We start from the raw sequence: 21,320 nt of genomic DNA on the forward strand, positions 1-21,320 counted from the left end.
AATAAAATGTCATCTTCACATTGCTGTTGCTTGCTGGAGTTAAAAAATTCTGGTCACTATGGTTCAACCATTGTTCCCCACTTGAAAACACGTCTTTTACTTCACAGAATTCACTTTTTGAGCTTACCAAAAGCATGAATGCAAAAGTAGTATTACTTTCATATAAAAAAAGATGCAGGGTTCATTAATGTAAAAAGCAGTCAAACACTAGCAGGTTTGTCGAAGAACATCCTATCAGAAGCTTAACATATATGTAGCTAGAGTTACAGCTACGCATGGTTTCTTCAACAACCGAGTCATTGTTAATACCTTTAACCCCATCAATGCGAGTTATTTTGCGTTCATGGGAGGTTCAGTTATAGTGGTCTTAAGTTATGGTGCTGTATGTTGGCTTGGAATGTTACCAGAATATAAAATATTCATAAAAGCTGCAAAATGGTGCTATAACAGTTTAACTTGATCCGTATATATAATTGGCATAGTTTTTTGCAGTATAGGCAGCCTTAGTCATCCAACCCACTTATTCCGTGTACCGTCTAACAATTGCAATCAAGAAAATATTAGGTCTTTTTGTTTTTGATGTATAGATTGACATATCTCTACGTTATGAAAATATACCATCTATGGCAGGTGAAACGGAAAGCATATATCTTACTGTACGAATTATATCGTTGTATGTTCGATTGCAAGATACAATGACCCTGAGAATAATCTAATCGTCACTCGAGCCTGTCATACTATGATGCAGGAATAATGATGAATGCTTTTTGTTCTCTTTGGCCTAATTCTTGACGTGTGTAATTTTGATTGATATTTTTAACTTTTTGGAATGATGTTGAAATTCTGTAAATAAACAAATAAATAGAGAATTCTTCATTCCGAACTTACTATGAAAAGTATTAGCATACGGAAACGTCTAATTTATGATAATTGCATTTTATGTAATCAGGATCTTAATAACTGCAGTAGCACATGTGGTCAGAAAGCGACTTCTGAGAAATTCTGATTTAAGATATATAAACTGCACATCACATCATATTAATTTGATGTGAAAGAGCAGCTTTATACATAACTTTGCACTATTTGATCATATTCATTGAAAATCACTTCGGAAGAAAAGATTATATACCAAGCTAGAACAAAATCAGGTGCCTCCTAGTAAACATAACGCGAAGATTCGATGTATGTCGGATAAAATTGACAGCTACCTGAAGGGTTGCATGCGACGTTGTCTGAAGTACTCCTGACTATATCATGTTGCCTGATAAAGAGGGACAAGCTAACCAAAAAGGCGGCAAGTAGATTTTATTGTTCTGTTTACAATAAGAAGTTCTTCAATACTAAAAAATCACGCTGTAGCTATCAGTTCACTCAATATGATATGAGTTATAACATATTTGGAAACCGCACTGCTACTTGGTACTCGGTTCCTTTTACAAAATTCTTAATGACGACTTGCTTGAATTTGACTTTATTCAGGTAAGTTTCATGATCTACATCGCCAAACGGCAATAGTTAGATATCATATGGATTGTATAGGCTCAGAAGTAGGTATCAGTTGTATAAACAGAGAAGGAGATGCTATGAACTGTCAAATCATTTATATTCCACTCTATTACTACTACTGTCAGTAAAATACAATATTTACTTTTTTATTCTTATTGAACCCCCTTAATTCCGTGTGTAAAAGCAACTATTAACTCCTTTGTATGTCGCCATATTAAAGTTATACCCTTCCAATAATGAAAAACTTGTTATCAAAGGGGTTGCATAAAGTCTGGAAACGTCAATCTTTTAGCAACGAGGCGCTGAAAAAATGATACTTTTACGTCGGTTCTATCAAATGATTTGTTAACCAATGTTCAAACTTATGCATCATTTGTAATGTAGGTACATTCAACAAATAATACCAATCTGCAATATGCAAACCATTGATGCTCACACATGCTCTTCGTGAAAGAAGCTTTCCATTCCGTTTTCAGAACATTTTTAGTTTTTTTTTTTTTATTTTTTGGTGTGGAGTACATAATCATAGCCCCACAAAATACATTTTTATATAAATTAGCATTCGTATTGCTCTCATTCTCTTCTAATCTTACTCCAATCTTCTCTTTTTATTATTGAATATTCGAATAACAATGCTTACCGTAACCAAATGTTGCCGCATGTTCCTTGCTGCCAGCTTAGCTGCCTCCGTCTCTGCCTATAATGTTATTGAAAACTGCAAACCTGGATTTGTTGCCCTTACTTATGATGACGGCCCCAACGTCTACACATCCGATCTTATCAATTATTTGAATCAAAACAACGTTAAGGCTACCTTTTTTGTCAATGGCGATAATTTTTTGTAAGTCATAAATATCCTCATCCAAGTACAGATTTCTTTATTCCTTTTGCAAACAAGAACTAATTTCCTCTTGCGTGCTTTTGTAGAGATATTGAAAGCAATTATGAAGCAAAAAATGCTCTCAGAAGTGCTTATGAGTCTGGTCATCAAATTGCCAGTCATACCTGGTCGCACCAAGACTTAACAACCTTATCCAAAACAAAATTCGATGAAGAAGTATTCAAATTAGAAAATGCTATTCAAGCAGTCATTCATGAAAAGCCTGCTTGTAAGTTTTCATCCTCAAGTTTCAAAAGATAGATCGAAAAGATGATCACCAAATCTCGATACTAATACTGCTTATAGTTCTTCGACCGCCTTACGGTTCTATAGATTATGATACCGTCGAGAAACTTGAGTCTGAAAATTACTCTGTAGTCCTCTGGTCAACAGACACCAAGGATTATGATACACACGATATTGAATCAGAAATGGCTAATATTGAAGAATCTGTATCTTCTCTTGATGAGGGTTATATTGTCCTCGCCCATGATGTAAAATATCTTTCCATTTTCTCGATAAAGCAGACTCTTGTAATTGTTTTCTCATCTTTGACTTGTATATTTTCATTATTAGGTTTTTGAACAAACAACTGGAGAGTTGACAAGAGAAATGGTCCGATATTTCAAAGGAAGAGGCTTCAAGTTTGCAACCGTCGCTGAATGTAAGTTATGCTTCTTCTCCTTTTGCACGTATATGCCAATCTGGAGACCATGTGCACAAACTCATCCCCTTTTGTATTTGATAACTTTGTTCCCACAGGCGTTGGCAAATCTGCATACAAGTAAAAAAAAATCGACATCTCTGTCAAGCATTGCATTTTATTACATTTTGTTCTTCTTTCATTTCGCTCCTTATTTTCCTTTGTTGTTGCTGTTCGTAAATTCTAGACTCACCGATTACTCACATTTAATTAATTACTTTTTTACTACTGTCAAAATAAGCATTGACGCAGGTTCTCCACCAAAAAATAACTCCAGTATGACGGTAATTCAACATGTCATCTGTATTATCTATCTCATTCACCCTGTAAAATACCATACATTATTCAATAAACTACGAATCTTGGTCAAAAGGAACACAATCTGTAATTTTGCACAAACTAGGACAAGCTGGGAACATTTTGTTTTCTTTTAATTACCTATGTATCTGCTATTCTTAAGAGAAGTGCAATCATTCGAAGCAATACCTTTCGATTGCCTAGAGTTTATTTGCAGATAGATATAAAAAATTATTTCCGATATGGTTTTGTGCTTTATGTACATATCGAATATCCGTTTATGGTCAACTGAAGCATATAAGCATATCAGAACGCATACAGTATTTTAACTAATATTTTAGATGAAATACTTTTTTTGGACGTTGAATATTTTCATTTAAGATGAGTTGCAATTGTATTGTAAACGAAATATAAACCGTTTAAACAATAATTCAAATTCCAAAAACTTGTCAGTAGTGCGAAACAAAAAAAAAAAGAAAAAAAAACCCGTACTATTCCTCACCTGTAATGATCTAAATCCTTAAATATAAGGAAAACCGTGTTTATTACGGCGATACTTTTTCTTCTTCGCTGGCTTGAAAATGTCGGGTCTTCCCGCTCCAGACCAAACTGCTTGGGATATAGTCATCATGTTGATAGCGGCGTTAACGTCTCTCTGCCATAGCTTCAGACATTGCTTGCAATGAAGAACGCCGGTACCCTTAAATCCAGCAGTATCAACAATTTGCATATCATCATAAAAACAGAGGCTGCATGTTTTAAAGGTTTTAAATTCATCGATTGTGACAACCATCAATTGACCTTTAGCTTCACGTTTCTTCAGAGTTGCAAAAGGTTTACCGACAAAACCACATCGTTGCCCTTTCAACTTGGCTGCATCTTTGCCAAACATTCCAGCACCAAACACAATTAGGGGTACCCTTCTAGGGGATTCCTAGTACTTATCAGCCTTCCACTTCTGAACGCATCGATTTATGTCCTGGTTGCTAGCATTTGGTACAATATGCATTGTCTTCATTCTTCTCTCTCCTTGCTTTTTTCTTTTCTTTCTTGATTTCAAAGTTCTGTTTGCGTTTTCTGCCTTTCGAACCAACTATAGGTACAATGAGGTCGCTTACTAATGATGATTTACCAAACTTTCAAAGCCACCTGAGCTGCCTTACCTTGATCTGCTGTTTCTGACTCATATAGTTCACATTTAAAGTATTGTTTGGTGTAATGACCTCCTTTACCGCAATCAATACATGTTACATCTGACAGTACACGATGATTGATCTATATGAATATATATGATCAGGTATATAAGCTCTCAAATGGCAAGTTACCATTAACTGCACTTGATTTTTTCTTTTCAAAAATTTGCTTTTTCTTTTCATAATATGGGTCATAGTATGTATAATAAAACGTGAAATAAAAGTGAAAGAGACAACATTTGACTATAAGAGAGCAATATATTTTATAGTGCTTATCTTTGAAAGTCACCCATGAACGCATACAAAAACATTGACAACAGATAATATAACCATCCCGTTCCGCTATGGTATCTGTTATACTATGACCCTCAGCCCTCTATCAATGGTTTGATGTCAATCAATTCAAAGTTGACCTTTCTTGGAACTCTTGTACAAAAAAGGCACCGACAAATATCGGTTGGTCTCGGAATACATCGTCATTGAATAAAAAAGTTGTCAATTTATTGCAAGATAACGTCAATAAAACCATTATTGGCGACTTTTTTGCTGATAGAGACTCATTTCTTGGGTCGATTGTGTGTCATCCTTATTGCTGCTTGGATATCACTGAATAATAAAGTATCCAAATTGCTATCCAAAATACTATGAACTTTATTCTAAAAATATTTTTTAATAAATCTAAATTTAAAAATGTATATTGTCCATTAAAAATTGTAAATCGTCTAAAATATAAGGTAAAATACTATATTGAAGCGAGAATTTTATGTACGACGTATATCTTCCAATGAAATTTGTCGTAATAGCTATTTATCGTGTTGTACTGTACCTGATGCTTAGTATTTAATGTGTACTGTTAAGTACTGTTGGCATAAGAAATTTGGTCGCATCGTTTACCTCATTTATTATCAAAAATTGCTTATCTGATTGCGCTTCTCTTATCTCTGAAAGGCCCAAGCGAATACAACTTCAAGCTTTTAAATATTTTTGATAAGGAAGGCGTAAAAGCTACTTTTTTTGTGAATAGCAGTGCTACACTGTAGCGTTTTCATATTTTAAATGTGCTGAACTTATTTTCTGCGAAACATACAGAAATCTGATAGCTGATAGTCCTGCACAAGGGGCGTTGAAAAGAGCTGCTAAGTCTTGTCATCAAAATACTCATTGGCGTTATTAAACTTGCTAAAGAAGAATAAATTGATGTAACAAGTGTTTGGATTTACGAAAAAAACGTAGTAATTCTGCAGCTAATGTATAAGAATTACCATTATATAATGCTGCTGCTACCACTGCTACTACTATTACGGCATTAAACCAGCTTGTAAGGTGAAAGAGGCTATCGGAAATAAAGTTTGAGTCAAGAATTTCTATAAGTTCTGGCCACCTAACGAACATCATCGAAATCGCACACGCGATTTGAAAATTATCCAAATTGCCCAAGGCAGATTCAAATGTACTGTAGTTATCTAAAAAACCAGCCATTGCTACAGTGTATTCGATTAGAATCTGGAGTTTTTTTTTTCCTTCTGCGAATTTTTTATCAACACCCTTTAGGGTAACAATTTTTGTAAAAGCAGCCAAGATACTAGAGCAAAATATTTGTCAAGCTCTCAAAATCAAAAATCAAAAATTGTAAAAGAACTTAACAGGCTCAAACATATACTAAAGCTAGGAATTGATACAAGAACCGTTTTCTTATAAAAGACTGCATCTCGATTGGGCTGATGAACAGAAGCGAGCGGCTATCAGTCATCTGCAAAGATGTTCAATGGATAAACATAAAGGCCACTACTACTTACTTCCGAACGCTCCCTGACAAGGCTAAAAATCTATCGCTAGAAATTGTTGTAATTGTGGGTTTCGTGCGGTTCCAAGCAGATGCTGTTATCGGAATTTTACAACGAAGACGTGCTACATGTACAGTACAGTAAAATAGCATGCAGCTGTGGGCACAGAAACTTGGTCTCCCTTTCATACACTACTACTACCAATATTGTCGTTTCAGACTCAATCAGTCGAATAAAATTATATTTCAGGTCTTCATTTTTCATAATCAAAAGTCTCTTTTTATTTCTTTATTAAAGTAATTAAGTCTATTGCTCAAAGGGTAAGGGAAGCGTAAAGAAAAGTATGATGAAACACATAGTAAACCTTACAGACGATGCATACCCTAATACATGATATCTTACTGTTTAGCTGAAGTGATATGCAAGTACTACAAACAATTGACCAAGAGCGTTTTTGATCACTATAAGACTAAATCATCAATTACCGAAGCAATTTGTAAGTGTCAACGGTGTTCTTTGGGAACAGCGTAAATAGATAAAAATGTTAGTAATTCACTCGTACGCGTCGATTTAAAAGTTCAAAGGTAGAAAAAGACTCGATCAAATTTGTCTTGTAACATCTAATCTTTGTAAATACGGTTAAGCCACTACTGTAATGAAATGTCCTTCATAGAAGCATATTGGATTTAATATTGTTTTCGCCTGCCAAAGGGCCGTGGAATGTTACTCACTGGAAGAGGATCAACGGATACTTTTCTGAAATTCAAACTCAACAGTTCGACAAAAAATGATTTCACACACCAAAGATTTATAATAAAATCGCTTCTGTGGGGAAAGCTTACAGAAAATAAGAAATAAGGTTTGTAATCCCGATTAAGTTTCCACATTTAAAACCAAGCATTTGATGCTTGAATGAGTCCTCTGAACCTTTTTGTTCACTCTTCAGTTGGTATATTTGCAAATCGATGACTTTGCCGACAATTCTTTCAACGAAACGTAATCTTTTTCAAACGTCCAAGTTCGTACTTCGGCGTTCGTTTGGTTCTTGTCAAATTTATTTGCGAAATTTGGATCAACCAGCAAATGATTCATCTCCCAGCCTTTCTTCGCCCTTGCAGGGCGTACGTGTACTAGATTTAACTAGAGTTTTAGGTAAAGTAATCTACAACATATGATAAGAAGTTCTTACGTTTGGTAACCAATTGCTATATTTCTCCCGCCAAAGCTGGCCCATACTGTACGATGATGTTGGGCGACCTAGGGTAAGTAGATTCAATTTCATACATATTTGTAATAGAAGGAAATATGGTCGTAATAAAAGAGGTGGCAGACTAAGTACTTACTCTTCTATACTAGAGCAGACGTTATCAAAGTAGAACATCCAGAGGGCGGTGATGACACTCGAGCTTGGGGACCTCCATTCGCTGAAAATGCAGATCCAAATGATAAAGAGCACGGCGAGTCTGCATATTTTTTATGCGCTAACAGAAACAAAAAGTCAATCACAGTGAACATGAAATCAGCAGGCGGACGTCAACTTCTTCACGACTTAGTGAAACAAAGCGATATATTGGTAGAAAATTACTTGCCTGGGAAGTTAGAGAAGATGGGATTAGGATTTAAGCAGTTGGCTGAAATCAATCCGAGATTGATTTATGCCTCAATTACAGGATATGGACAGACCGGCCCTTATTCTGTTAGGCCCGGGTATGATGTGATTATTGAGGCAGAAGCTGGTTTAATGCATATTACAGGCGAACCAACCGGTCCACCTGTAAAAGTTGGTGTCGCAATCACAGGTAATGGTTTCATCGAATATATCCGCAATATATAGATTCAATCAGAAGTTAAGCGCCTATTGATTCGACCGATCGACATAGATCTGACAACTGGTCTTTACGCTCAAAATGCTATTCTAGCTGCTTTAATCCACCGCGAAGTAACTGGAAAAGGACAACATATCGATTGCTCGTTGATAGAATCACAAGTAGCATCATTAGTTAACATTGCCTCGAACTATTTGATTGGCGGTCAAGAAGCAAAAAGAATGGGCACTTCACATCCTTCTATTGTTCCTTATCAAGTATTTTCTACTAAGGATTCATTTGTCATGATAGGTGCTGGCAATGACGGACAGTTTGTCAAGTTATGCACACGTATAGGTTTAGATCATCTGGCTGAAGATACACGATTCAAGCATAATAAAGATCGCGTAAAAAACCGTCAACAGCTGGTAAAGTTATTAGAAAAGCGTCTGCAAGAAGAAGATTCATCATTCTGGCTAGAGAAATTAACAGGTGCTGGCTTCCCTTTTGCACCTATCAATAATATTGCACAAACCTTTGACCATCCTCAACTGAAAGCTAGGGGACTTGTGCAAGAGATAGAACACGAACGGGCTGGGAAGATCAAGCTTGTTGGTCCGCCCGTAAAATATAGTAATGCAAAGACAGGAATTAGATTGCCACCTCCATTACTTGGCGCACATACAAATGAAATATTGTCTGAAGTCCTTTGTTATTCAAAGGATAAAATTCAAAAATTACGGGAAGAAGGCTCCATTGGTACTTGATCATACAAAGAATAAACATGATTATGTTACTACAGGATCTCTTTTGGTTAATGCAAGTTTAAAAAAAAACATTTTCTTTCACCATTCGTGCCTTGTCCTTAACCTCGGCTGTTACTATATTCATTTGCTCTACATAACTTATAGAATACATATCCATTTTATAGCGGAAAATCCTGGCTTTTTTTTTTTCACTAATTTTATTACACTGTAACAAATTGAGTGATACATTCTAACTTGCTTCTGCCATTCTAAATTAGTGGCTGAGAAAACTGTAAGAGAAATCTTGTGCAAGAGGCCCTTTAGATCTTATTCAAACTGCAGTAGTGTGGACTGCAAGGTGTCAGTAGATGAAATGCAATTAGAAGTGTAATTGGACGCCTAATATGCTAAGTAAATGTACTTTCTTTGTCTTTTTCTGATTGCCTTTCAAAAAATCCGATAGTACATTGTCTTTCATTACGCTCTTTTTGTACGTGCGAGCGCTCTATGCAAGCGGTACAAAAAATAAAAAGCCCTCAACAAGACCGGCTTTTAGAGACTGCAGTTAGTATTTATATAGTCTATTGTTACTAAACAGTTTATTATCATAGCTATTACCTAACATGATATTACAAAATGATCTTTAAATGTTGTGCTATATGTTATGTATAAAAAGAGGGATGCTGCTGAATTTATTTATTGCTTTTGTCTACTGTGCTTACTGAACCCTTCAAAAACGTATACCTGTGTTAGATCCATTAATGGAATGTTGCAATGAATTCGGGTTCGTCATCATGTTTGGCAACGGTATTAAGCTTCCTTTCCGTGGCCTGTCAAAAAATAAAGGTGGGGATTTGAATTTTATACTTTGCTGTAACAGGTTGCTTGATTTTGATAGCTTGGGAGATGGCATTGTAAGTGGCATGGTATGATTTTTGTCGGAGGAAGACGTTGTTGACGATTTGGATGCGGTTAAGCGTCTTAAAGTGGTTAGATTTGGAGACGCTTGTGTTTGAAAAACGCTACGCTCTTCTTCGCCTGAAGATTTACTTGCCAGAGCTGACGAAAATACAGTTGATGAAGAATCGGGAAGTGTTTGGTAATAATCAGCTGTATTTATCCCTACTTGTTGGCGTTGCTGTTGTTGTTGTTGTTGTTGTTGTTGTTGTTGTTGTTGTTGCAGCATCCTCTTTGCATTGATCATCACTCGTAGGGCACGGACTTGAAGTGCAGTCCGTCCGGTCAACGCAGAGGTTTCATAAACCATACTAGCCGTTGAGATGGTCAAATTTTGATGCAAGGCATGAGTTGCCAAAACACCTAGTCGTGGAAGCTCATATATGTCCGAAAGAATCAATAAACGTGAAAGTATTTGTGGCTGATGCTGTTGTGCTGTCATAAGATGGTCGGTGTAAAGGAACTGCAGTAATGCTAAAGTAACCGAATATGTTTCAGGGAACACCAATTTCTTGAAGCCTGCAGAACTCTTAGGCTGGGCCTCCAATAATTCACGGAAATACGGCCATCTAAGAGCAATTACGCTTGAATTAGCAGGGATGGTCCGGCCATCATTTGTGACAATTTCTACATCAGCCATGCCTGGTTCATTAAGCATACTTAATCCTAGCTCTTGTGCAATCGGAGTGCATGTTTCTTTCGGATATGAGTATATTCCAAACGTTTCCAAATCAACAATGGCAACATGCGTAAAATTCACTTGTCGATGATTGTAATCCTCAAGCAAATCTCTGTTTCTATCCCCGAATATTACACATTTCTTTTCATCTTTATATAACACACCTCTATTCCATGAGCCCTGAGCGAGCACAGATCCTGTGTCAATTCGCAGCCATACTAGGTTTGAAAGATTTAGGGCCCATATATGAAAGGACCGGTGTGTTGGTGTAAGATAGGTTCCTGTTATTATCAAATGATGGCCCAAAACATTACCAGACGGAAAACGAAGACCAGGAGGTAATGCTGCTCCAGACATGTCTGTTGAATGGTCTTTGAACTCAATTGTAGAAGTAAGGGGTGAAAATGTTTGTAGGTCGCGAGTTACATCTGTGAAATTATAGTTAGAGTATGTACATAATGGTAGCTCATTAATCATATGCTGCTTTTCCCAAAATGGGCGCGAAGGCAGTGTCCCCATATCAACGTCGAAAGGAGAAAATGTAACTGATCGATAAGCGCCGAACTGTTGATCGAGAAAACCGCCATGAATCCATGCATTCTTCTCTAAATCAAATACATTGATTTCGTTGATGTATTGATTTGACATGTCCTGGCCACCCATGACAACCAGCTTATTCCCGAAGCAAACAGATAAATGTGCATAGCGAGCCTGTGGAGCATATAAGCTAGGTTGAATATCCAAATGAATCCAAACCATTCGTTCTAAATCGAATAAATATATATCGTCCAGTGCGCAAAGAGTTTGTGAAGAACGGCGTCCACCAGAATAACTCATGCCGCCAAATATAATCAAGTGCTTTTCAAATAGGTTGGTTGTATGAAAATATCTTGCTTGCGGTGGTGGTGCTGAGTCGAGCGGGGCGACATAATGTGTCCAGACCAAAGTTCTCAAATTTAAGATGTAGAGTTGATTTGTCATTTGGCGTGACGATACCAGACGACCACCGAAAACATAAACCTCATCGTCTACTACAGTCGTTGAGGCACCTACCAAAGGAGGCGGGATATCACCAGTGGTTGGTTTGCTTTCTGCTGTGAGATCAGCTACCGACTGTGCTCCAGGGCTCATTTTGACCTGCTGATGACAAAATGTTCCACTGCCAAAGCTTTTTGAGTTATTGATTCAAAGAAATCGTTGTGATTTCGTTTGCTGAAAAAAACAGATAAGTGCCTCTGGTTGGAAGGGATAGCTACTCTTACAGCCAATGTTACTGTAAGAGAGGAAAAGGCGTCCTAGCTAGTGTCGTTATGTTGAATTCTTTAACAGTTGAACGATAATGGTTAGTTTAAGGTAGGACAAAGCTTGCCTTTTTTTTCCTATTACACCTTTGCAAATTAACATTTGTGTAGCTCCAAATGCCAATGATTGTCCATTTGGCTGAATCTGCCTCATATGAATATTTTAAAGAATGATAAATTTATTTCATGGCATAAATTTCAATGTTTTGGATGGTAGGATAAAGAGCAATGAGGGGTATATCGGAAGGTATTATTAATTCGATGCTGTCGTACTATTATGAACTGGCTCAGCCGACTGTTGCGTTGTCTTGAATTCACATTTAGCCTTACAGAATTTATGTAATCTTCGTAGGATCACATCTTTTGTCACCGGTTTCCCAACTATATCATCAAAAGCACCAGCAAGTTGAACAGTTCTTTCGTAAGCTGTTACTGCAATAATTGGTGTTTCTCGGTTAATATTGTTTGTTGATTTGATCATTCGAGCTGCTGTTTCTCCATCAACTAATGACAAAATATACTGTAAATAAACAGTTTTTGTAAGCATTTAATGAGAACAACTTACTGATAGGCATTCTAATATCCATGAAAATAATATCATATCGAACATCACTCATTGCTGAGCGTATAGCCTGAGCCCCGTTTCGAACAATAACACAGCGGCAATATAGCATTTGCAGAATTGTCTCTAAGATTTTACAGCTAATAGGATTGTCATCAGCTACAAGGCAAGCATACGGAATTAATTTCTCCGCTCTTGTTGAGCTCATAGGATCCATATGTACGGTTGATATTGTTTTCCTTTCTGGCCTAAATAAAGGTGAAGCAATCAAAGGTTTTTGATAGGAGTCTGATGCAATAAGACTATCGTCTTGACAAGGATTGTAAGCTGTAGGATATGTAATATGCTGAGTGCCTTGAGCAGTTTGCGACATTGTTGCGGTTGAAGCTAGCTTTTGATCAGCAACTGCCGCAACTGCAGCTGCTGCTTTAGCAGGGTCAATTGATGGTGTAGATAATGAACGGTTCCGCTGAGGACTGCCTTCTTTTAGGGAAGAAGATGATGACATAGTAGACATCTTGCTGGGTATATTTGGGGTAGAAGAGTCTGCTTTTCGTCCTGTATATGGTGTTGTATTTATTTTCGATGAAACTGAAGGTGACATTGAAACGGGCGTTTCGCATGTGGATGAAGAGATGGAGGGACTAAAAGTACCAGTGAACGGCGTACATTGGCCAGACGAAGTCTCATTTACTAAGCTGCTCTTGGGCTTCACAGCCATGTTTGGAAATTTGCGCTGAAGCAACTTCCCTGTTTGCTGTCCTTCGTTAGATGAATTAGCAGATATGCTATCGTGTCTGATTTTCCTAATCATATCCTCATTCGCTTTTTCAAGAACAGGCAAATTCTTATACGTGAAGGTACCAAAATCTGTACTATCTGACTCATCAGTCTGGCTTTCCCTTCTTAAAGTTGTTTTCACTTTATCTTTTTTTGTATGCTTTCCTTTCTCAGTTGCAGTTTTCGAAAAATTTTCAGGATTTTGCTCTTGGATAATAGCTTTTGCTCGTTCTACCTGATCCCTTGCTGACTGATCAAGATTATGGCACGAATTGATTTCATCGGAAGTATTCTGCATAGTTGCACCTCGCGTATCGAAGTAATCTGTATCTTCCATATCGACAGGTTGAGGAACAAATGAAGGTGACTCTGTCAATAAAGTTTTCCAATTGATGCTCTTGAAGAATGGATGTTGTTTTACTTCCTCAGCCCCGTTGTATCCCAGTCGCTTTTCTGGGTCTAAAGTCATCAACTTCTCCATAAAATCTCGGGCCTCTGGTGAGATAGTCACTTCATTTTCATGCCAGTCAATTCTTCTAGACAATATATTCTCAAAAACTTTATCGGGCGTTTCGGCGTGAAAAGGAGGTATACCATATAAGAACTCGTAACATATAACACCAAGTGCCCACTATGTGTGTTACTATTTGTATTAGTCGGATACCACTAAATCAGTTCTATTGACTCACTCACCCAATCAACCATCGAATCTTGACCAGTTCCCAAAATACTTTCTGGGGCCAAGTAATCCGGAGTTCCAACAGCTTGACGTAAAGAGGAGTCATTCTTATTATCCTTATCATTCCTGGATTTGTTAGCTAAGGAAATGCCTGAAGACAAGGACTCAGATAGTGTAGAAGAAATATGGCGGTAATGATTATACTCAGTACTGCGCAAATCTGGTGATGCTAGATTAATGGCTGCAGACTCTTCGTTGATCACGGAAGATGCGGATTCAGAAGGTTCTCTCTGGTCTTGATCAAATAGTAGGCTGAAGTAGGAGTGTCTGTACGCTCCCCCATTAGGAGTAAGGGGTTGCTCATCTGGCGATTGAGGTGGCGTGCCTGATCGAGAAGGAGCAGGTGAAACAGGCTGTGCACGGTCATGATATGTAATTGTATTGAGTTCATCTCGAACACGACGATCGAGAAACCCAATTCTTGATAAGCCAAAATCAGTCAATTTTAAGTGCCCATTTTGGTCAATCAGTAAGTTATCAGGCTTAAGATCGCTGTATAAAATTTTAATTAGCTAATGTTATGAATAGTTGTTTGACTTAACTTACCGATGAATGATATTTTTACTCTGTAAATACTCCAAACCTAATGTTACTTCCGCAAGATAATTTCTTGTCCAGTCTTCAGATAAACTGCCCAAAACCTTGATGAGTGATGAACAGTCGCCTCCATTGAGATATTCTAATACTAGGTAGAGATAGTCCTTTGACTGAAAAGTGTAATACAGCTTTGTAACAAATGGACTGTCTGTTTGCGACATTAAGATCATCCTTTCAGCCTTAACATTAGTCACTTGATTCTTAGCAATCATATCAGATTTTTTTAGAAATTTAATAGCGTAATAATCTCCTGTGGTTCGTTTCTTCGCTAAGAATACAGAACCAAATGCGCCTTTGCTGATTGGTTTAATAATGTCGAAATCTCTAATACTAGGGTAAGTTGAGCGGGATGCACTGGTTGCATGTAGTTGCGACGGTGAAGACTTATTATCAGTATCCTTCGAACCATTTTGTGAGCTTTGAGAGGTAGTTAAATGACAGTCTTGCTTTATGCTAATGCCTGGTCTGGGATGTAAATTTGGCGAGCTGATTGGCGTTTCTATTGTTTCCATTTCAACAATCGGTGTATTCGAAGTATCAGGGGTTACTGATTTTAGCCTGCGAGATAGCCTCTCTACGATAGACGTGGAGTGTCTTTGTCTCCAGCTTCTTAAACGGTTAAGGAAATTCTTAGAGTAATTTAAATTTGAGTTTTTCTCCCAAACAACTGTTTCGTCTTTTTGCTCTACAGGTTTCACAACATTCCTCTCATCATCTAATTTCTTATGGTCATTAGGGTCTGTCACGAACTCTATCCAGTTTTCATCTTTTTGGATCAACTTTTGGAAATCAGCTCTTGCACGACTATTGTATTCAAGCCTATCTCGCATTCTATTAACAGCTTCAACTTTTCCTTTAGTTAGCTTTTCAACTTCTTTAATCAAAGTCAACATTTGTGGGTCAGTGGAAGTAGGTGGCCTCCAGTAAAGAATTTGTATCATTTTATCTTTGGAATGAGGTGATTGGGGGCTTCTGTCATCTTCGTTATGGCTCAGAGATTCTTGTTCTTCGCTTCTCTCGCTCTTGTCATCAACACTTCCAGGCATAGAAATGCTTAGTGCAACATCAATTATCTCAAGCAAATCGTTGTACTGAATTATCTCTGCTTGTTTCAATTCTAAAGGGTCTACTTGTTTTTCGAGAGGCAAGCATTCACCGAATATAGAATCATTATCACTGCTATCCGCTATTTCCATTGCAGATTGTATTTCACCTTGAACAGAACTGGGGTTATTACCTGCCTGTAAACTTTCAATATTCGCTTGAACTGTTTCTATATTCTCGACAATAATATGTTTAATGTCAATCAAACTGTCGTTATAACCATTCACGTCCATTTCGCTTTGATGTATCTCGACGCATAACTCAGAATGCTGTTCAAAAAATGCTGCAACTACCCATCTTTCGCAAACTCTGCATAATACAGGAGGAAGGGCCATCAAGCTAGCTAGTGATACAGATGCTATGCTTTGGTCATTCATTACTGTATCAGAATTGGCATCGTGCTCAATATCAGTTGAAGGTAATAGTGGAGGTGTCCTTATCGCAGGTTCTGATTTGGCTCTTGTACGCATTTTTGGTCTGAACTCATCATCATCAGTGAGCATACAGTTTTCTTGATCCGATTTCTTCTGCAATTCCAAATCGCCAGTCTTATTTTTACTGAAATGATCATCTGTGTCGTTAAAGTGGATAGATTTGAAGTCATTACGAGGAGTAAATGACCTATCAATATATGACCATTTGCGAGGTACAGTGGGTTTCAAAACCCACATAGTATGACTAGGTTCTCCCGTAACACGATTATACATAAGCATCCCTTTACCCTCCATTTCGATAAGGCTCTTTTCGCTACTGCGAACATTAAACCGCACTTCTACAGTATGAGAGTCATCTGCTAAAAGTTCTTCTGTGGCAGCTTTGAAAACTTGGGAATCATCGGATGATAGTATTTCCGTGATGCTATGACCGATCACGGATAGAGGATTTGAGCTATTTGAAAATAAAAATGGTGTTTAGAATGAGGCATACAATTCATATGGATTATTCTTTCTTCGTTTTTTTTCTCGAAGTATTACCCAACAACATCAAACCATACTGGGCTTACATATTGTATGGCCACTGTGCTTAAGCTTAACTCAACAATGATAGTCGAACTTTGACTACGCTCTGCTTCTTCTTGCAACTGAAGGCTACCTAACTGCTCATCTAAAGTGACATCCAGCGAACTTTGCTTAATAGATGAAGCTGCTGCAGTTGCGCTTATACTATCAGCACTTTCATGACTCACAGTAGTTTTAGAGGGATGATGTTCGGATCCATCCAAGGACATATTACTGTAGTCATCATCCGTTTCTTCCATCCGTGATAAATTACTAGCTGTTTCCATTTCGTCTCCTTCTGTGTCACTTGGAGGTATAGAAGAGTTTGTGGTAACAGGTGCAGACACCCAGAAGCCCCTCTCCGCAGCCCACCACTCTATCACACGATTAAGAGCTGCTATACTTAGCAGTAATCGTACATACCATTCGCGGCAAGGCCATTCTGGGTGGATATCCCATTGAGAGCCTAATGTTTGTATTTTGGCAACAGCATCAGCGCAAGCTCCATCAGTATCGATGATGTCGTCCAGCGAAGTATCCATTACATTCTGTGCGATTGTTATCAGATCCTGAAGCGTCAGAATAAATGGTGTTGGTAAGTAAGAATCCTCGGAAATGAAGGCCACTATGGTATTTGTGCTTGATGAACGTTGTTGCGCATTTTTATCCTTATCTGCAGCAATTGCTGCACTCACTATAGGTTTAGATAATTCTGTTGACGGTAAAGCGTTTGGTGAACTGATAGACGATTTGGGAGGACTTGAGGAGGTGTCATGGAATTCTGCCATTGCAGTGGACAGAGTACGCTTATGTGGTAGACTATTAGTGTTTGACGCCTTTGGCAACAATTTATCCGGTTGTTGCTCCGATGAAAGAGATAATGAGTTCTCATCTAATTCTACAACACTGGGTAGTTGCTGTTTGTACACTTCTGATTGGAGCAATGAGATATTATCTTTGCTGTATGTATTCTCAGGAGAACTGTTAATCCTCGGTTTATCTTCCACTGGCTGCTGTTGAACAGGGCCTTCGTCATCCTCCATTTCTTCACTTCCAACCGAGCACACACCCTCTTCCAGAATTTCATCCATATTTTCCACATATTGTAAACCTCTTTCGACATATTCATTTAATCCATCGATAATATGGCGCAATTCTGAATTGCAAGCTTCTTTCGCAAACTGTAAACGTGTTTTTATGGAATGTTGTATACGTGCGCTAGTAGTATCATCATTGGTATCGTAGCTGTTACCTACTATATGCGTTAGACGACCAAAGGCACCCATATGGCTACCAGGTTTATGAAAGCGGTAACCAACACGTCTGGCCAGCCTTTTTTGAGTTATCGGGTTCTTGGGTATACTGATTTTATGAGTTGAGCCAGAAGGACTATCAGGCACTGACGATAATGGACTACTATCATTATGAAGAGACATGGGTGACATGCTTTCTGTATCAATGTGAGTCGTTGACCATCGTCGCTCGGTATTACAATATGGATTTCCAGTAATGGATGATGTACTTGCGGATCCTGGATAAGGCTTACCCTCTAAAGGATGTTGCAAGTCTTGTAAGTCGAGACTCAAAGCCAAGGTAGCTTTTCCTTTTCCTTTGTTCATTTGAGGTTGTATTTGTGTTTGTGTTTGTGTTTGTGTTTGCTTATCAGTTTGATTTTTCCCCTGTGAGGTGGATAATGGCGTGGATGTGGATGTTGTTGGTGTCACTTGCTTTGAAGGTAATCGTCTACTTTTATCAGCACTTCCGCTGTTAAACTTCCCTGCAGATTTAGACTGTGCTTGCTGATTTGAATTTGAATATTGCTCTACGCCAGTTTTTACATTGCTCCACCATTTAGATAAGACTTTATTTACAACAGAGTTGTATGTAGTCACAGTCGTGCTGGATGATATAGAAGAAACTGAAGGTGAGGGCAAAGGATTTTTCAACTTATTCCACGGTGTATTGCTCGGGGGTAATCCTGGACTATTCACCGCATCATGTTGTGTGGAAGATCGACGTCGTATCTCTCTTGCTTTAATTAATCGATATTCTTCAAGCCAATCAACCCATGGGATATTATTTAACAGTTCCAATTGTCCGAAATTATCATCTGCAGTTGTTACGAAAATGGTGGGCTTATGAAGATTTCCTTGACGGTTTTGTTTAATATTGACTTTCGGAAGGGACTGCCCTTGACTTGTATGACTATTCATACTAGCTGCGCTATTGGCGCGTCGACGCCGGCTTTGAGACTGTAGTTTATCATCTGGATTGACAGTCTTCAACGTACACCATCTTTTAACCTTAGCTGAGCGGGACATTACTAGTTTTTTAGCATAGTCTTCATCAGTGCCAATAGAGCCATAAAATGACGAAGAGTTATATATTCTGTTTCTCTGCGGTAGGTTCGATGGACTACTATTTCTAACTGTGGAATTGGCTATAATTGGACAAAATACTTGTGAGAAGTCTAGTATTTGATAGGCTTTCAACTGTCATCCTTATCTTAGTTACTCACAAGTTAATGAATGTGTAAGTGGAGTGTTGTAAAAATAGTCGCTCAATTGATTGTCATGATGGTTCCAATTAGCTGTCTCCGGTGCTGACGTTTGGCTTGACGAGCCAGGTGAGAAGAAAGAATGTAAATTGGATGAACGACGTTCGGAATGTCGTATGTTACTTTGCTCATCGGCTTTTAGTCGAGATTCATTAAGTAGCATGGCAGGGTATACTGGGCTTCTTATATTATCGCCCATAGGGAATGGATAATCAGACTCTGCCGTTCGTGGTAAATCGATTGATAAAGATGAATGAGCATCCAAGTCCATTTCAATCACGTCTTTATCCGCTTCTGGTGTTTTATTGCCTTGATTAGGTATAGATCTACGATCTTTGATGGGTTTACGTTTATCGGACAATTGTTTTTTCAACAGTGATTGTAAAGAATGCTGGTAAACTGACGCATTATCTGCTGAATGTGCAGTTGGTGAGTTCTCTGCGATTTTCGAATGATTATCAGCTGGGCTCGCTTCTGAACGGCTTAAAGACGAAGATGAACACTGACTAGTTTTTAGGAGACTAGCCGTGGGAGCCTCCAAAATAGGGTTAGGTGAATTTCCACTGATAATATCAGCAAGTTCAGAACTTGGTATATTACGTAATATGCTCATTGAGGACCGACGCCGAGTTCTTTGAGTGTGTCCGATAGGTGTATGTGGTGTTGAACTGGAAATGGGGGTATGAAGGACTAAGGGTGAAGCAGATGCTGAGCGTGGAGCTGTACTGCTATTGGACCTTTGGCGGTCTGAAGAGGAAACATAGAAAAGATAAATTTAAATTGGTACAATTGATAACAATGATGTTGATACTTACGAGGGGATGAAGTAGATGAATGAAGGTCCTCGCTCAATAAACTCGTGTCAGTAATAATAGAAGATATGGATCCTTTCCGATCACTTATTGACGGTAATTTCTTCAACGTTTCAAGGGATGAATCCTCCATGTCTGTGCTATCCTCAGATTGATGCCTGCTTTTATTCATAAAGAAGGAACGTGAGCTGTTATCTGTTGCTGGCGATGATGCTAATAAAGGCGCTGCACTATCTAAAGAATTCTCGCGTTTGATATTGTGATATTGATATTGTCTATCCTCTCTCAGTTTGGATAGAGAACCTGATTTTAAAGAAACATCGTCTGTTGAAACTGTCTGTAGCTGTACAGCTTTGGCTATTGCTGGGGGCGGGGCCTGTATAGCCTTACTTGCAACTTTATGGTGTTCAACCTGAGCAGCCGGTGTTGTATTTGAGTCCTGAGCCGTGATAGAAGAAGAGCCATCAATCCAACTGGCGCGTTTAGATCTGATCATATACTTCCCTCCACTTCCTGCTGGAGGGCTTGAATATCTTGGTGAAAATGACGACGAAGACGTCGATGTAGTAGGGGGTGGTGATCTTAATCCCTGAGAAGAGATGCTTTGGGGTATATTGTGTTGCTCTCCACTATTAGGGTCCATATCTGCTACTATGGATTTTCTGCGTGAAAAATCTCCTCCAGAAACGGAACTTGTGGGTGAACTGGAGTTAGTATAATCTGTAAAAGAGCATTGAATAGGCGTGGAGAACTTTGATATAGACTGTGATTGCTGATCATAAAAGTCATCGCTGGAAGAAATGGATGATCTACTGGTGCGGCGTTTCAGTATCAAAGGCTGTGGAATAGGAACACTTCGAACTTTACTGAAGGAAGACGGTGTTGTGATTTCGGCAGCGGTTGTAACAGTGGTAACACTAGCAGGTGCTGCAGTTGTTCGTTCTGAAGGCTGTAGTAAGGAAAGAGAGTCTGGTATATTGTTTATAGCAGTTTTTGCTTCTGAGGATTCCATAGATTTCCCCTCATTTCTTTTGTCTATTGGCTCCATGAAATAGTCATTAATTAAACGAAAAGAGTAAAAGAACAGAAAACCCAACTCAAGGATGCATTTTTCTCAAGACGTCACACAATTTTTCCCTCTCCTGTAAACTTATGCAAAAGATGTATGTCTATAGTATACCTTCTGAAAGCATACGGGTCGATACAATTATCCTTGTTCGACATACGAATGGCTCAAAAATGCCTGATCAACACTTTATTACCTAACTGGAATATCTGTTAAACTGAAGTACTTGATGAAAACGTGCTGGTTTCTAAATG

At 38.3% G+C, this 21,320-nt stretch overlaps 8 protein-coding genes across 8 annotated transcripts; 2 read left to right on the forward strand and 6 right to left on the reverse strand.

The window, feature by feature from the left end:
- Positions 1 to 2,138: 2,138 nt before the first annotated feature.
- BDF20DRAFT_916063 (uncharacterized protein) lies at positions 2,139 to 3,174 on the forward strand (the record flags this gene model as incomplete). The annotated part of the gene is made up of 5 exons (XM_053084404.1): positions 2,139 to 2,347; positions 2,434 to 2,615; positions 2,693 to 2,880; positions 2,963 to 3,050; positions 3,149 to 3,174. The coding sequence occupies 5 exons, from the start codon at positions 2,139 to 2,141 to the stop codon at positions 3,172 to 3,174; spliced, it is 693 nt and encodes a 230-aa protein (XP_052932899.1).
- Positions 3,175 to 4,008: 834 nt separating this feature from the next.
- On the reverse strand, positions 4,009 to 4,315 carry BDF20DRAFT_889969 (uncharacterized protein; the record flags this gene model as incomplete). Its single annotated transcript, XM_053082163.1, has 1 exon — positions 4,009 to 4,315. A coding segment is annotated over exon 1 (226 nt), but the record flags the coding sequence as incomplete, so codon positions are not given.
- Positions 4,316 to 4,421: 106 nt separating this feature from the next.
- On the reverse strand, positions 4,422 to 4,754 carry BDF20DRAFT_889973 (uncharacterized protein; the record flags this gene model as incomplete). Its single annotated transcript, XM_053082164.1, has 2 exons — positions 4,422 to 4,639; positions 4,712 to 4,754. Coding segments are annotated over 2 exons (168 nt in total), but the record flags the coding sequence as incomplete, so codon positions are not given.
- An 11-nt stretch (positions 4,755 to 4,765) lies between these two features.
- On the reverse strand, positions 4,766 to 5,034 carry BDF20DRAFT_889977 (uncharacterized protein; the record flags this gene model as incomplete). The annotated part of the gene is made up of 2 exons (XM_053082165.1): positions 4,766 to 4,973; positions 5,008 to 5,034. A coding segment is annotated over one exon (155 nt), but the record flags the coding sequence as incomplete, so codon positions are not given.
- Positions 5,035 to 5,136: 102 nt separating this feature from the next.
- Positions 5,137 to 6,515, reverse strand: BDF20DRAFT_990515 (uncharacterized protein; the record flags this gene model as incomplete). Its single annotated transcript, XM_053085323.1, has 4 exons — positions 5,137 to 5,235; positions 5,667 to 5,758; positions 5,842 to 5,912; positions 6,376 to 6,515. 4 exons carry the CDS (start codon positions 6,513 to 6,515, stop codon positions 5,137 to 5,139), a joined length of 402 nt encoding a protein of 133 aa, XP_052932903.1.
- Positions 6,516 to 7,301: 786 nt separating this feature from the next.
- BDF20DRAFT_889983 (CoA-transferase family III domain-containing protein) lies at positions 7,302 to 9,111 on the forward strand. The gene is made up of 4 exons (XM_053082166.1): positions 7,302 to 7,515; positions 7,589 to 7,625; positions 7,720 to 8,162; positions 8,244 to 9,111. The coding sequence occupies exons 1-4, from the start codon at positions 7,329 to 7,331 to the stop codon at positions 8,933 to 8,935; spliced, it is 1,359 nt and encodes a 452-aa protein (XP_052932904.1). The 5' UTR covers positions 7,302 to 7,328; the 3' UTR covers positions 8,936 to 9,111.
- Positions 9,112 to 9,388: 277 nt separating this feature from the next.
- BDF20DRAFT_112686 (uncharacterized protein) lies at positions 9,389 to 11,971 on the reverse strand. The gene is made up of 2 exons (XM_053074706.1): positions 9,533 to 11,971; positions 9,389 to 9,463 (listed from the first exon to the last, which is right to left on the reverse strand). The coding sequence occupies exon 1, from the start codon at positions 11,679 to 11,681 to the stop codon at positions 9,645 to 9,647; it is 2,037 nt and encodes a 678-aa protein (XP_052932905.1). The 5' UTR covers positions 11,682 to 11,971; the 3' UTR covers positions 9,389 to 9,463; positions 9,533 to 9,644.
- A 133-nt stretch (positions 11,972 to 12,104) lies between these two features.
- On the reverse strand, positions 12,105 to 21,048 carry BDF20DRAFT_838604 (uncharacterized protein; the record flags this gene model as incomplete). Its single annotated transcript, XM_053079184.1, has 7 exons — positions 12,105 to 12,355; positions 12,417 to 13,824; positions 13,887 to 14,424; positions 14,479 to 16,521; positions 16,608 to 19,071; positions 19,150 to 19,935; positions 20,004 to 21,048. 7 exons carry the CDS (start codon positions 21,046 to 21,048, stop codon positions 12,105 to 12,107), a joined length of 8,535 nt encoding a protein of 2,844 aa, XP_052932906.1.
- Between the last annotated feature and the right edge of the window lie 272 nt (positions 21,049 to 21,320).

The sequence above is a fragment of the Mycotypha africana genome, assembly GCF_025528875.1.
Source record: "Mycotypha africana strain NRRL 2978 chromosome Unknown BDF20scaffold_10, whole genome shotgun sequence".
Classification (NCBI taxonomy): Eukaryota; Fungi; Mucoromycota; class Mucoromycetes; order Mucorales; family Mycotyphaceae; genus Mycotypha; species Mycotypha africana.

What these genes read in the sequence shown, in the direction of transcription:
- BDF20DRAFT_112686 (XM_053074706.1), bottom strand. Translation starts at nt 11,681, where the DNA reads ATGAGCCCTGGAGCACAGTCGGTAGCTGATCTCACAGCAGAAAGCAAA.
- BDF20DRAFT_889983 (XM_053082166.1), top strand. Translation starts at nt 7,329, where the DNA reads ATGACTTTGCCGACAATTCTTTCAACGAAACGTAATCTTTTTCAAACG. An exon ending in ATGATGTTGGGCGACCTAGG is followed by an intron (nt 7,626 to 7,719) that starts GTAAGTAGATTC and finishes CTTCTATACTAG; the next exon opens with AGCAGACGTTATCAAAGTAG. An exon ending in AGTTGGTGTCGCAATCACAG is followed by an intron (nt 8,163 to 8,243) that starts GTAATGGTTTCA and finishes CGATCGACATAG; the next exon opens with ATCTGACAACTGGTCTTTAC.